The sequence below is a fragment of the Python bivittatus genome, unplaced genomic scaffold, assembly GCF_059951505.1.
Source record: "Python bivittatus isolate LINGU-HERP-01145 unplaced genomic scaffold, Pbiv_v1 ctg000060_np1212, whole genome shotgun sequence".
Taxonomy (NCBI): Eukaryota; Metazoa; Chordata; class Lepidosauria; order Squamata; family Pythonidae; genus Python; species Python bivittatus.
Genome location: NW_028277044.1, coordinates 10561659 through 10575158, shown reverse-complemented (window position 1 = coordinate 10575158; position 13500 = coordinate 10561659). Strand labels below are relative to the sequence as shown.

Below are 13500 nucleotides of genomic sequence, written 5' to 3'. Positions count from 1 at the left end.
CACTGTTTCCCCCCTACAATTAGTATTTGGAGGCATGCTACCCCAGCCCAGGAATGATATTGAACCTTCAAGGGTAAAAGTCCTTGGTATATTTGACGTTCATGACTGTATCCAGTTTCTTTTTAAAGCCATCCACCTTATGGGCCATCACCAGTCTTTTGTAATGAATTCCACAGGTTTGTTTGTTTGTTTAATTAATTAATTAATTAATTCAATTGAGATGGTTGCCCATCTCGCCCAAGTGACTCTAGGTGGCTAACACCACATAAAGACACAATACAAAATAACTTTAAAAACCCAAATATATAAAACATACAACGGCAGCTGGGGCGAAACCCAGGTTAACAACAAACTGTGTAAGGACGTTCAAAAGATTCTTCCAGCCAGCTTAATTGAATGACCCTTGGTTCTTATGTTTTGAGAGAGGAAGAAAAGTTCCTTGTCCACTTTCTGAACAGCATGCATGACTTTATATGCTTCAAATGTTTCTCTTCATTTGTTCTTTTCCTAAGCTAAGTGGTCTCAGGTCTTCTAGGCTTTTCTCACAGGATTTGAATTTTCTAATTATTTTGGTTTCTCTCTTCTGAACCTTTTTCCAGCTGTATAATTTCATTTTTCATATGTGGCAAGCAGAACTGCACATGGTATTCCAAATGCAGGCATATCGTAGCTTCAAAGAAGGTCATCACACTGTTGGCAGTTTCGTTTCAATTCCTTCCCTAATAATCTATAGCATGAGATTTGCCTTTTTTATAACTATTGAACACTGAGTCAACGTCTCAGTTGAGCTACCCACTATAGTTCCAATATCTTTTTCTTAATTAGTGACACACATCATTAGTCTAAATGTGAAGTTGCTTTGCCTCAGTGTGCATCCATTTACACTTATTTAAGTGCATTTGCTCTTGGTTCACCATTTACCTAGTTTAAAAAAAGCCTTCTGGATATTGTCATAATCACTTTTTGTTTCACAGCCTTAATTATTTGGTATTATTTCCAATCTGGCCAGCTTGCTGCTCACCCTTGAGTCAAGATAATTTTGTAACAACTTAAAAAGCACTGGTCCCAATGTAGGTCCTTAAAGTCTTCCCTCCATTGAGAAAGTTAATTATTTATCCCTATTCTTTGCTTTCTAACTAATTAGAATTTCATAAATACTAACTAGAACAGATCCATATATACTACTGACTGTTAAATTTGCGGAAGACTCCTTGCTGAGAAACTTTGTTAAAGGCCTTTTGAAAATCCAGTATACCTTATGGACAGGATCACTTATATTCACATGCCTGTTGACACTCTCAAAAAAGAACATAAAAGGTGACAAGGCAAGATTTATCCATCCATCCATCCATCCATCCATCCATCCATCCATCCAATTTGTATAGCTGCCCATCTCAAACAAGTGACTCTGGGCACCAAACAGTCATAAAAGATTTACCTATGCAAAATCGATGCTGATTTTCCTTCATCTATGTGTTTACTTATGTTTTGTTATACCATTTCTACCAATTCTCCCAGAACTTATATTAAGGAAACAGGCATTAAGCTTATTTCAACACTATCATTTATTACTGCAGTTTGCTTTAATTGTTCCAATTCACTTCCTGAAAAAGTTGGTACATCTTTAGGTATATGTATTACATAATTTGTAGTGAAGACGTATTCAGAGAATTCCTTCAGGTCTCCCTTAGTGTTTCTTACCATTTGCTCTTTAAATTCTTTTGCTACCAGAGATAATGTTCCTCTTAGTTTTTCCTGTTGTAACATACTTTCTATTTTCCAGAGGAAGGTTTCTCACCTTTAACAGCTTCCTGGACACTACTAGGGAGTCATGTTGGTCTTTTCTTCAATGTGATTGACACTTTTTTGGATTGTGGAATACATTCCAGCTGAACCTCATTACTGAAACATTGAAAATGTTTCAATTTTCCTTCAGCCATTATAATTCAAGTGGCTATCTTTTGTTTTTGGTTTCTTTTTCCCCAGTCTTCTCGATTTTGAGAAGTTTCACCGTTCGTAGTCAAATGTGACTGTGTTTGGACCTAGCTACTACTTCACACGTAAGGTAGCTATAACAGCATTGGGATCAGTATTCCCTGTTGGTTCCACAATATCTTGCAGCGGATCACAAACACCACTTAAGATTAAATTTAGAATCATCTTCTTTGGTTGTTTCCAAGATCTTCTAAGGCACAGTCATTTAGTTTATCTAGGAATTTGGTTGGAATGCATTTAAAGCATTTATTCGTGGATCCACTATAGCTAGTGCTTCAGCAAAAATGAGACGCAGAGATTTTTACACATCTGAAAAAGATGGTTAAAGTCTCACTTTTGACTTATGCCAGAAACCCCACAGATGCATCATATTAGGTATTTATAGCAGCTAAGGTTAAATTGGGGTTACTGCATTTGGACAAATTTGAATATTTGTTGAAATATATTATTTATAGGACCGTCTCTCCCTGAGAGCATCCAGGGAGTATCTGCCCATCCTACAGATTGGATTGAGTAGGTAGCCCCAGGTCCTTTCCTTGAAATCTAGTGGGTGTCAGAATCCTTGCAATCAATTAACCACCTTACATGCCAGCTTGCTTGCTTGCTTTGGTTCTGCCATTGGGAGACATGGGGGGAGGTGCTGGAAGGATCTGGAAGGATGGGTGAATGAAATGACTGTTAGAGGCAGATGGACTGTGATCAAAGACTGAGGAATGCTCAAGGTCGTACCAACGAGCGAGTGTGAGAAAACTGGGAGGTTAGGGGGGTGTAAGGGGAAAAGAGCAAAAAAGGTAAAAAGGAACTTTTGGTGTGCACAGGCTCAGTCTTAGTAATGCTTTGGAACTGTATGCTTGTTCTCAATAAATGAACTTTCTTTTGAACCATTATTGGTTGCAAGGAGAGTTACTGAAGTTGTGAGTTGTGAGTGGCAGATCATTACAGTGGGACTTTGGAAGCCTGCCTTTTTTGTGGCTCCCCCAGCCTTATGGAACACCCGCTCCCCAGAGTTCTGGCAGGCCCACACCCTTTTAGCCTTTTGGAAGGCCATCAAGACCTGACTTTTTACCCAGGTGCTGGGGTCGAGTGATAGTGTCTTAGGTCGATTGTTGGGGAATCCCAAGGGGATGACTGAGGTGCCAGATTTCAGTTTTGTTTTATGGTTTTATGGTTTTTAGTTCTGGGCTTTTTGTTGTGGTTGTGAACTGTGCGGAGTTGTGTTTTAAGATAGGTGGCCATACAAATGTTTTAAATAAATAAATATAACTAAATTAAACAGAACTATTGGCAGTTGGGAAGGAAAGCTGGAAAGTTATTGGCTTACCAGCTGAAACAAACAAAATCCAGTGAAATTTTAAATCTGGAATTCAGACCAACTATGGTCACTTACGTACTGAGACAGAATCTGATATTTACTAGTTTTATTGCTTTTATACTCAGTTATATGTATTGAAGACATCTGTAACTGAGGAGCAAATTATTAATTTTTTTGGAAGTACTGAAATGGAAGAGATGTCTCAGGAGGAGAAAAAAGAACTGGCATAACCTTTGACATGACAAGAAATTAGGGAGACAACAAAATCTGTGAAACTGGGAACAATCTTTGGGCCTGAAGAATTTCCAGTTGAGTGGGACAGAAGTTTTATAGATATACTAAGACCTATATTGTTAGGGGTTTATAAAAAATAAATTAACCTTTCTATATTCTCCTATCATTTTATGTGGTCTGTATTACAGTATGAGAAAGATCTGTCCAGATGCGCAAGCTACAGACTAGAATCTTGGCTTAATGTGGACACTGAACCATTAATTGCAATACTAGCCAGGAGGCTACAGAAAGTAATACCATTGACAATTCATCCATCTCAGTCTGGATTTATAAAAAATAGAGAAGCATCTGATAATATCCAATTGGGGATTGATGTTTTAGACATTGCAGCAGATAAATTAGTACATAGAAATTTGGACCAAACGTGAATATAACCAGTCTAGGTGAGGATAACTGAAGTCCCAGATTACTACAAAAAATTATTCTTTGCAAGCCTCTGAAAATACTTTCACTGTTTCAGGATTGCTCTCAGCATTTTGATCAGACACGATCACTAACTTAATTTAACACTGTGGCCAGATATTGCTTCCTGTATTGATTCTGTGGAAGAATTAGATTTTCCAGTGTTTTCTAGTATGTTAAATTTTATATCGTCTTTGATATAAAAGAGAAGAAGTTCCACAACGCCATTCCCTCACTTTCTATTGAGCTTGTATCCAGGAATGTCCCTGTTCCACCGAATTTCTCTGCTTTACCAGATTTCTCTTATGTCCACAGTATCTGTGTTCTAATCTGTGACTCTAATTCCCCACCCCCAGCCCCCACCAGCTTGGCTTCGACTTCTAGCATTGGCACAGAAACACCTATATGCCATGTCCTTTTTCAAATGTTCAGATGAGGGTATATATATATATTTAGTTCTTTTAACGTCTGACTGTTGCGATTTCCCAGTGTTTTTTGGTAGGTGGGATTGTTGTGTAAACCTTCGTTTTAATTTAAGCAACCCCCCCAAAACCCCCTAAATTATTCCACCTCCTCCACTCTCAACCCTGCCAACACCAGTGATCTTCTCACATCACTGCCAGTCCACTGTGGTTTTTTTTGCTCTACTACTACTACCCCTCAAAAAAGTTGGGATTCTTCTTTACTGGTTTATCACATGATTGGTAAGATATCATGTAACTATCAATTCTATAAATGCCAGTTTGTCAAAAGTTAATAAATGTAAATGTACCCTGGTCTCATTGCTAGACGTACAGTACAGTGTAGTAGTCTTCTTGATCTGCAATCTGCCAGTGGAGAGAGAAAATGCTAGAAATGTGTATATACCTTACATTTTAAATATCAGATTCCTAATTTGGAATAAGGTTTATTGATACAAGTTGCACATGAGGGATGTATGTTGTTATGCTTTCCTTTGACAAAGGTTCTGGACAAAATTAAAGTTCTGACTTACAGAAAATCATGAATGTTGAGGAGTGAATGAAAGTATGTATTAAAGCTTCATAATATAAAAAATAAGAATCATGAAGTAGGCAGCATATCTGAGACAAAAAGATTTTGGTTTTGATAGAGCTTCTTTTTTTATGTGTGTTCTAGCTGATCACCTATGGATCCAACAGAAATGAAGCTTTGCAAAGAATGGAAGAGGCTTTGGATAATTACATTATAAGAGGTAAATTACAAGTATAGTTACTCTAAGTGGCATAGCTTATTTTAACTCTCTTAACTCTTTTAGATTAGCCTTAGTTTTTATAGAGTTTAAACTAACTTTATAACTTTGTATGTCATATGCTATCTACTATGTTGGTTTTAGTGTTTTATAATATGGTATGATATTTAGTATTGTACTGGTCAATGCGAAGATAAATATGATACTGATACTACTATATGAGATGCTAGTGTAGAAGCATATAACTTTAAGTGAGCCGTAAGAGTTTGTTGAAGTGGGCAGGATATCATCATCATCATCATCTATGCAAGGAAAGTTATTGGCTTTTTTTTTTTTTTGCTTTTATTGAGTACAAAAAAAAGATAAACAATAGACAAAATTATAAAGAAAGAAGAAAGGAAAACAAAAGAAAAGAAGAACGGGAAAAAAGGAAAATAAAAGGCCATATATATTCTGCATAAAGATTTCAGTGAATGATAACCATATTTCATTATATACATCCATACGTAATCTGTGTCAATTAGTGATTAATTTGTAAATTGCTAAGAACATTAATTCTGCAGATCATTGATTAGTTGGGGCCGTATATTTATTTTTTCAACTCTGAAGAATAAGTCTTTTAGCTATAAACAGAGCAAGGAGAATCTACTTTTTTGTCCAGATATCAACTTCCATACAATAGAATATATTTTTAAAAATATGAAATATGGAAATATTAAATATTATCTTAAAATTTAAGACACATACTAGTTTACTCCCCAAATGGAACAATTTGGTGGCACTGTACAAACATATGTTTAAATGAAGTATTAATTTCATTGTATCTGCAATAACATGTTATTCAGATTTTTTTGTGTTTTGTAAACACAATGGAGTCTAATAAGCTTGAAATATTTTTTTGACAAATAAGGCATTATTTAAAATATATTGAGGTTTTGGTTATTGATGTTAACATCTCTTTCCATTGTCTATAAAAAATAGGAATCTCTAATTCCTTTTCCATTCAGCTGTTAAAGTTTGCGTATCAAATTGTTTAATCACTAACAGAATTTCATCAAGAGCAATGGGGAGTGGGATATCATAGGATCTAGTAATTGTGGTAGACTGGATATTTCTAAGTCTGAAAATGCTGCAAGTCCAGGTTGGTATGTCAGTAGGTGTTATAAATACTGCCATTGACCCATATGAGGCAAACAGTATTTGCACTAAAGTGAAAAATGATAAAAATTCATCGTTTTCTTCTACTAATTAATCCAGTATAAATCTCAGTTTCCATCCAAATTTTCCATATAATTACTTCATAGCATCAAACCATGAGAAAAAATGACCAAAATAATCACTTTCTAGAGATAATGTACCATAATGTTTGAGTTGATCTAACATTTGAATTCTGTTGTATTTTGATGTCAAGAGAGTCCAACTAGAGAAATTTTGCAAATACTTCACAACAATATTTTTAATTAAAGTATAAGATGGAGAAAAGTTTACAGGATTTCCAGATGGGTTTATTTAAATGAGGTTTACTAATTTTCCATTTCAATATTATAAACTCAGAGAAAAATTAAATGAAAATTTTTCTTACTAAACAAATATATTATTGTGTCTATATATAGGAATTGAATTAGAACCTCGATATTTGAGAGGAAGGTTCAAATCAGGAAAAGAATTTACCGTATTTTTCCGACTATAAGACAATACTTTTTTCTAAAATCCTTATGCTAAAAATTGAAGGGCGTCTTATATAAGGAAGTAAGCCGAGGAGAGAACCGCGCGGTTGCAAAACTGCCCATACTTTGTCTCTGCAAACAGGTTTCCTCCTATTGCTAGCCTCCAATCACGAGTGAAATAGCTTGTCTCTGCAAACAGGCTTCCTCCAATCACGAGCCTCCAATCACGAGTGAAACTGCCCATACTGTCTCTGCAAACAGACTTCCTCCAATCACGAGCCTTATGTAACTGAAGTCAGCTGATGCTGAGCAAACCAATTGGAGGAAGTCTGTTTGCAGAGACAAGCTATCGGCAGTTTCATTCGTGACTGAATGTAATCAGTTATGCAAAAGAGCCTGGAAATAGAGCTGCAGAGAGACGGTTTGGACCTCCTCCCACCGAGTGTATCAGGTCAATGTAACCTAATTACTAAATAAAAATGTGTTCTGCACTATCTTTAAAATATTGATTTCTTAACTTTGGGTTGGAAAAGTGGGGGTCGTCTTGTACATGGGGGCATCTTATTGATGGAAAAATACGGTACATCTCCATGTTAGCATTTCTGAATTTTGGCCAGCAGCCCTGAATGTGTTGTTCCTCATTCAGTCTAGTTTGAGCAGCTGGAAGGAGTCTTTATATCTTGTTAGCATTGTGTAAGGTCGCCCTTCAACTGCTATTTTCATTGGCCCATTTTTTTCTTAAAACATCAATCCTTTCTGAAATTGAAGTTGTCAGATTGCTGTGAAGAAACCTCCTGGAAGAGGTTTGGTTCTAGGTTGCTACTGTAGATGAAAATTATGAGTTTGTGGAGATGTCCTTTCCAATAAAATGGTTACAGAATGCAGTGGTAACATGGCAAATTGCATGGTTTACTTTCTAGCCATCCCCATGCAAAAGCAATAGTAATATCTGCAGGTGCTTACTTAAGAATAGATAATTTCACTCTTGTATATAATGTTAGTGTTATTAAGAATGATAAAAGGACACATTTTCTTCTTCCTCCTGATTCTTTTTTATGGACAGTTATTATTATTTGAATACCAGCAGGTAAAGACTTAATGTGATAATATTTAGAAACAGAATTCCAGTGGAGTTGTTTCATTTTTTCCATCTCCCAAAATAAGTTGTCTGCTTTTAAGTTTACTTTTTTCCATTAGAGATAACTGTGTAATTCCAACACTGCTGGATTTCCAGTTTTTTGATGTTTTTCTTCCTAACCCCCATTGCTAAACTCCGATAAATCAGTGCATTAAAAGAAAGAAATGTAGAAAGCTTTCCCCCCTACTCTTCCCCGGCTTATGTGACCTTTGCTTCCAAGAAAGAGAAGTCTAGTAACTTGAGAGCTTTAGCACATGTCTCTTTCTAAAGAAATCCATCCAGCTGCTGAAAAATCTTGAAACCATATGAAATTGTACTTCTTTTTATGATGTGCTTTTATTTGGTAGTTTTTATTTGGTAGTTGTACATAGCTAATTTTTCATCAGAGGCTTCAGTAAACATTAGATTTAATTGGACGGCTGCCATCTCTAATAGTTTTCGCTGTTCAGGTCCACATCCGAAAAATATGTCGCATTGGCAAATGGTCAAAACAGCTGCAATATCTATATAATGGAGCCCAATATAAAATACAGCTACCTTTATGCATTTAGATAGTACTTGAAGAGTTTTAGAATATTTAAAGAGTTCCTCTGTTGTATATTCATGTCACTTTCTTGTGCATGAACCTATTTGTTCTTGACGTCAGCATGAATGGGAAAATTGATATCTGTTTATTACTTGTCGAATTCTTGTTCAGGATTTGGGTTCAGAGTTATAGCCTGAAAATTATCTTGTAGGTAATGTAAGTTCTTGTTAGGAATTAAATATTTTAATGCATTATGTATTTACTTACTTACATATGTTTGTATACTAACCAGCTTCCAAGACTCTGGGCAGTTTATAGGCTCTATTTTTATTATATTGGCTACTTCTGCTAATTATTGATTTTTTTTATTTCAAAAACAGTAAATATCACTTTATAAGTAGTAGTAATTAATGTTATTTTGAAAATTTGTTTTCAATTCTATATTGCTTACAAAGCTGTCTGTTTCTTTTTTCCCCCTTTCTTGGTTGTGTTTTTATATATCTGTTAAGATAAAGTTATTTTAAAAAGAAAAAAAGGAAGGAAGGCTGGGATTAAATAATAAATATTTCCAGGGGGAAGATATCTCTACCACCAATAACCAACCAATATTAAAAAATGACACCCATGCTACAAAAATTTCATATAAACAATAATAATCATATTCAAAATGTCTATTTAACAATCTTCACAGCCCTGCAGAAACTAAAAAGTTGTTATAGAGACAGATTACAGTTCTGTCTCTGTTCCCTTGATTTGCAGAGAAAGGACCACAAACGTTCCTTCCCTACATATTTTCACAGACAGAGAAAATTCCATTTGGAGTTCATTCCTAAGCTATATAGGTTTTATGGAGTTCATCCTACAGAAAACCCAGTCTGTTTCCTTGGCTTTCACCAAATCACATGAATCCGAGATAACTATTGCAAGATGTTGCCTAGTCACCACTCTAGACTCTGTATGAGTGGCATCTAGCTCCAAATGAAAATGAGTGATGTTATGTACTACGATTTTGCAAACATGTCACAATAGCCTGGAAGTGCACAATCCTATGTGTTCCTTCCCAAGAAGGAGTTATTACCTTGAACAGCAATTTGAGTAAGAGATTCTGAATATATAGGAGAAATGGAATGGAGAAATAGTCACAATTTATCATTTATCATTTTGACCACAGAATAGGCTTGTTTATTATTTATTATTATTATTATTATTATTGACGCTGAAAGTTGCCGGCCAGAAATGGTCTACACTTCAGCGGTTCGAGCCCAGCTCCGTGTAGCAGAGTGAGTCCCTGCTTCCTCCCCAGCTCCTGCCAACCCAGCAGCTCAAAAACTTACGTGAGTAGATAAATGGGTCCTCTCACCCCGGTGGGAGGAAAAATGTTGGCGGCGCCTTGCAAAGGAGATGGGACCAGTTGCCGGTAACGCGGAAGCTGCACATGCCCGAAAAAGGTGTGAAGCAACGGAAACCCCACCTCCTGTGCTCGCCAGCTGGGCTCTGGTCTAGGAAGGAGGCAATGGCAAACCACTTCTGAAACACCTTGCCTTGAAAACTGCAGGGACTCGTCCAGGCAGTTGCCGCAGAATCGGTAACGACTGAGTGTGGATAAAAAAAAAAAAAAAGAGCTCCTTGGGGAGCAAGAGACAGTCAAGGCATTGGAACTTCCAGAGCTCTGGGAAGTTCCCCAGGCACTCTAAGGAAACTGTCTGGATCCATCAGGTAGTTGGGGTAGGCTATCCTAATAAGTCTTCTTCTCTTGCACAGGTGAGGGACAGTAGCAATATGCAGCTTGACCAGAAAGTGGTTAACTGTGATAAAGGACTGATGGTAACGTCCAACTTTAGATCACATGCCATCTGTTCCAAAATGAATACTAGGTCCAGATATGACTGCACATATGTGTCAGGGCTGAAATAACCTGGGACATGCTCGTAGTTGCAATGGTTGGATTTCTGGATCTTGATCATCTCAGAACCAACCATTCCCCAGGACATGGAACTAAACTTCCTCAGCCTTATAAGGGACTCCATCCCCAGCCCTGCAATGAAATCAGGGAGTTTAGTCTGGTGAGGCACATAGATGACCTTGGAGAAACTATACAATGACAGTTACAAAAACATGTTTTAAGCCTGGGAAATGAAGAAAACATTTGAAAGAAACTCATGTTAATTCTGCCTTAGCTCCCTGGGATATAAGAGGGAGGGAATGGAAAACATCGGGTTTCAAGATTCTTTTACTATAGCCTGTATCAATACAGTGCAATTGAAACATTCTTATGAAGTCTGTTTCCTGACTTGGCCTGCCTCAAAGGGCAGACCTTAGAAAGGGCTGCTGCTAGGCAGCAGGGTGAATGGAACACCAGTAGTATCCCTAAGTTGAGGTGACAGATCTGATCACTCCAGCAGTTGCTGTCACTTCTGTTCCTGACCGTGGGCTCATATCTGCTGGAGGACCTAAAATCTGGATTGAAAAATCTCCAACAATCTACATCCTTGTTCTCACCCAACCAGTTCTCAATAATATCTGCCAATCGTCCCATTCATCCACCACCATATTGTTTATAGATGAAATTGTATTCCAGATGGACCTGGCTTTTACCATCAGCAACCTGAATCCAAAGCAACTAGCAAACAGACCTTTAGGTCCCAAAAGAGGAGATAGACTAGAAGTTTATTTGTTTATTAATTAAATTGCTGTAGCACCGTAATATACTAAGAACTCCTGGTGGCATAGAAATTCAATAAAAGCAAATAAATACCACTCACTGCCCATTACTGTGAAAAACCGCCCCTCCTTATTTTTTCTGGTTATTTCAGTAATCAGAAAAATAAAGTATAGAAGACAGCTGTTTGCATAGATTAATTAATATGGTTAGTAGACTATTAGAAAATTAACTACAGATTCTGCTAACAAGAAAGAAAGAACAGTCTATATTTTAGCTAGAGCTCTTTTTCAAAGGGCTCAAGCTTGAACGTTAATTTTGACAAAGCTCTAGGGAAAAAAATCCTTACTCAGAATAGATGGCACAGAAATTATTACATGTATGTAATCATGCTTAGCACACAATGCATCAGTCCTCATGCTTTGTCCTAAACCTGATACAACTTAATTTAGAGGGAGTTTACTAGGAATGACAAGTTTAGGGGCTATTTGTGTCTTCACTTTGCATGTAATCCATTCCAAAGAATGAGTAATAGATTATTTCTTGATCAGCTGAACCTATTATAGATAGCGGACCTGATTTCTGAGTACCTTGAACACTATCACAACTATATGAAGATGGAATGAAGGCATGGAAACTTTTACTCCCCTGGAAACAAATGAAAACGTACTGGCCTAACTTTATGGAAAGTGGATATTTATTCTTTGCTCAAGCCTTCTCCATATGATTTGCCATTCCTTTTGTCATGTAGCTACTTTATCATTTTAAATTATAAATTTGTAGATTAGAGGTAGGCAACCTGTGGCATTTCAGATATTGATGAACTACAGCTCCCAGCACCCTTCACTATTGGTCACACTTTCTAGGGGTGTTAGGAGATTTTCCGTCTCTTCAGTCTGTCTTTGGCGCTAAATAAATGTATTTCTAAACAGGATAGCATTTTACACATTTATAAGCTTTCTTAGACAAGCAACTAATTTGCCATGTTCAATGATATTGCATGAATGAAAGCAAATTCAGCAATGATAAATGCTAAATATAAGGACAAAATCTACTTTGTTCTTTCTCTTGGAATGCTTTTTTTTTATATGAATTAATAAGCAAGATAATGTTAAACTGTATTTTGATAAATTTATCTTCAAATGAATTTTAAGAGGAAAATGTTTGTAAAGTTGACTTTGTGGAGCAATTTTTTTTTTTTTTTTTTTTTGTCTGCGCTCAGTCATTGCTGACCCTGCAGTGACTGCTTGGATGAGTCCTTGCAGTTTTCAAGGCATCTGTTTTTTCGGAAGTGGTTTGCCAGAGCCTCCTTCCTAGGGCAGAGCCCAGCTGGTGAGCGCAGGAGGCGGGGTTTCCGTTGCTTCGCGCCCTTTTCGGGCGCGCGCGGTTTTTCGCGCTTACCGGCAACTGCTCCCAACTCCTTTTTTGCAAGGCGCCGCCAGCATTTTTCCTCCCACCGGAGTGAGAGTACCCATTTATCTACTCACGTAAGTTTTCGAACTGTTGGGTTGACAGGAACTGGGGAGGAAACAGGAGCTCACCCTGTTTAACGCGAAGGCTGGACTCGAACCGCTGAAGCGTCAACCATTTCTGGCCGGCAACTTTCAGCGTCATTAAGCCGCTGCGCCACCGCGTCCCCGGAGCAATTTTAGCCTTCCCATTTTATTGCCACTAATTACAGTGAACCAGTTATCTAAAGTTTTATTCCAAGTGTAAAGATGTACTTCTTCAATTGTTTTGGCATAGAATTCATATTTTTCCTATAACAAATTATTTGAATGGATCAGTATATTTGATTAAATTTTTCAGTTGAATTACCTGTGGGTCACCTGCCTCCCTGTTCACGCCAGCAAAATGCTATTCTTTCTGGCATTCATGTTTTGTGGAAGGGAAAAAACTGCTCTTAATCAGGAAATAAATGTACACCTAAAGCACTATTGCTTTGCAATCTGTTAGTCTTCCATTCCTTTTTCATGCACCTTATGACAGAGATACAAAACGTTCCAGCCTTTTTCCTTCTTGTGTCATCCAAATTTGTTGGGGACCTCCTACTCTAGGCCAAAGTTGGCTTGTGACATTTGCTTTAACTGTTTTTGGGGTGTAAGTAGTAGTTAATCCCAGCTCTATCCTACCACGAGGTTCCCAACCACATGCATATATACAATAGGTAGATTACAAAGATGCACAGAGTTAAGAGAGGCCATTAAAGTTATTGAATCAAATCTGCTCAATGCCAAACACGCTGTTGTGCAAATATTGTACTTGAGACGAATAATTAGAACTGAAAAGTGTGTATA

The 13500-nt window shown here is 37.1% G+C and overlaps 1 protein-coding gene across 3 annotated transcripts in view; it reads left to right on the top strand.

The window, feature by feature from the left end:
• PCCA (propionyl-CoA carboxylase subunit alpha) overlaps positions 1-13500 on the top strand; it is a 279110-nt gene that overhangs the window by 128959 nt on the left and 136651 nt on the right. For all 3 annotated transcript variants that reach the window (XM_088136492.1, XM_088136491.1, XM_088136493.1), the window contains one exon: positions 5141-5216. In XM_088136492.1, coding sequence (XP_087992618.1) covers positions 5141-5216 — 76 coding nt within the window. The remainder of the gene's footprint in view (positions 1-5140; positions 5217-13500) is intronic.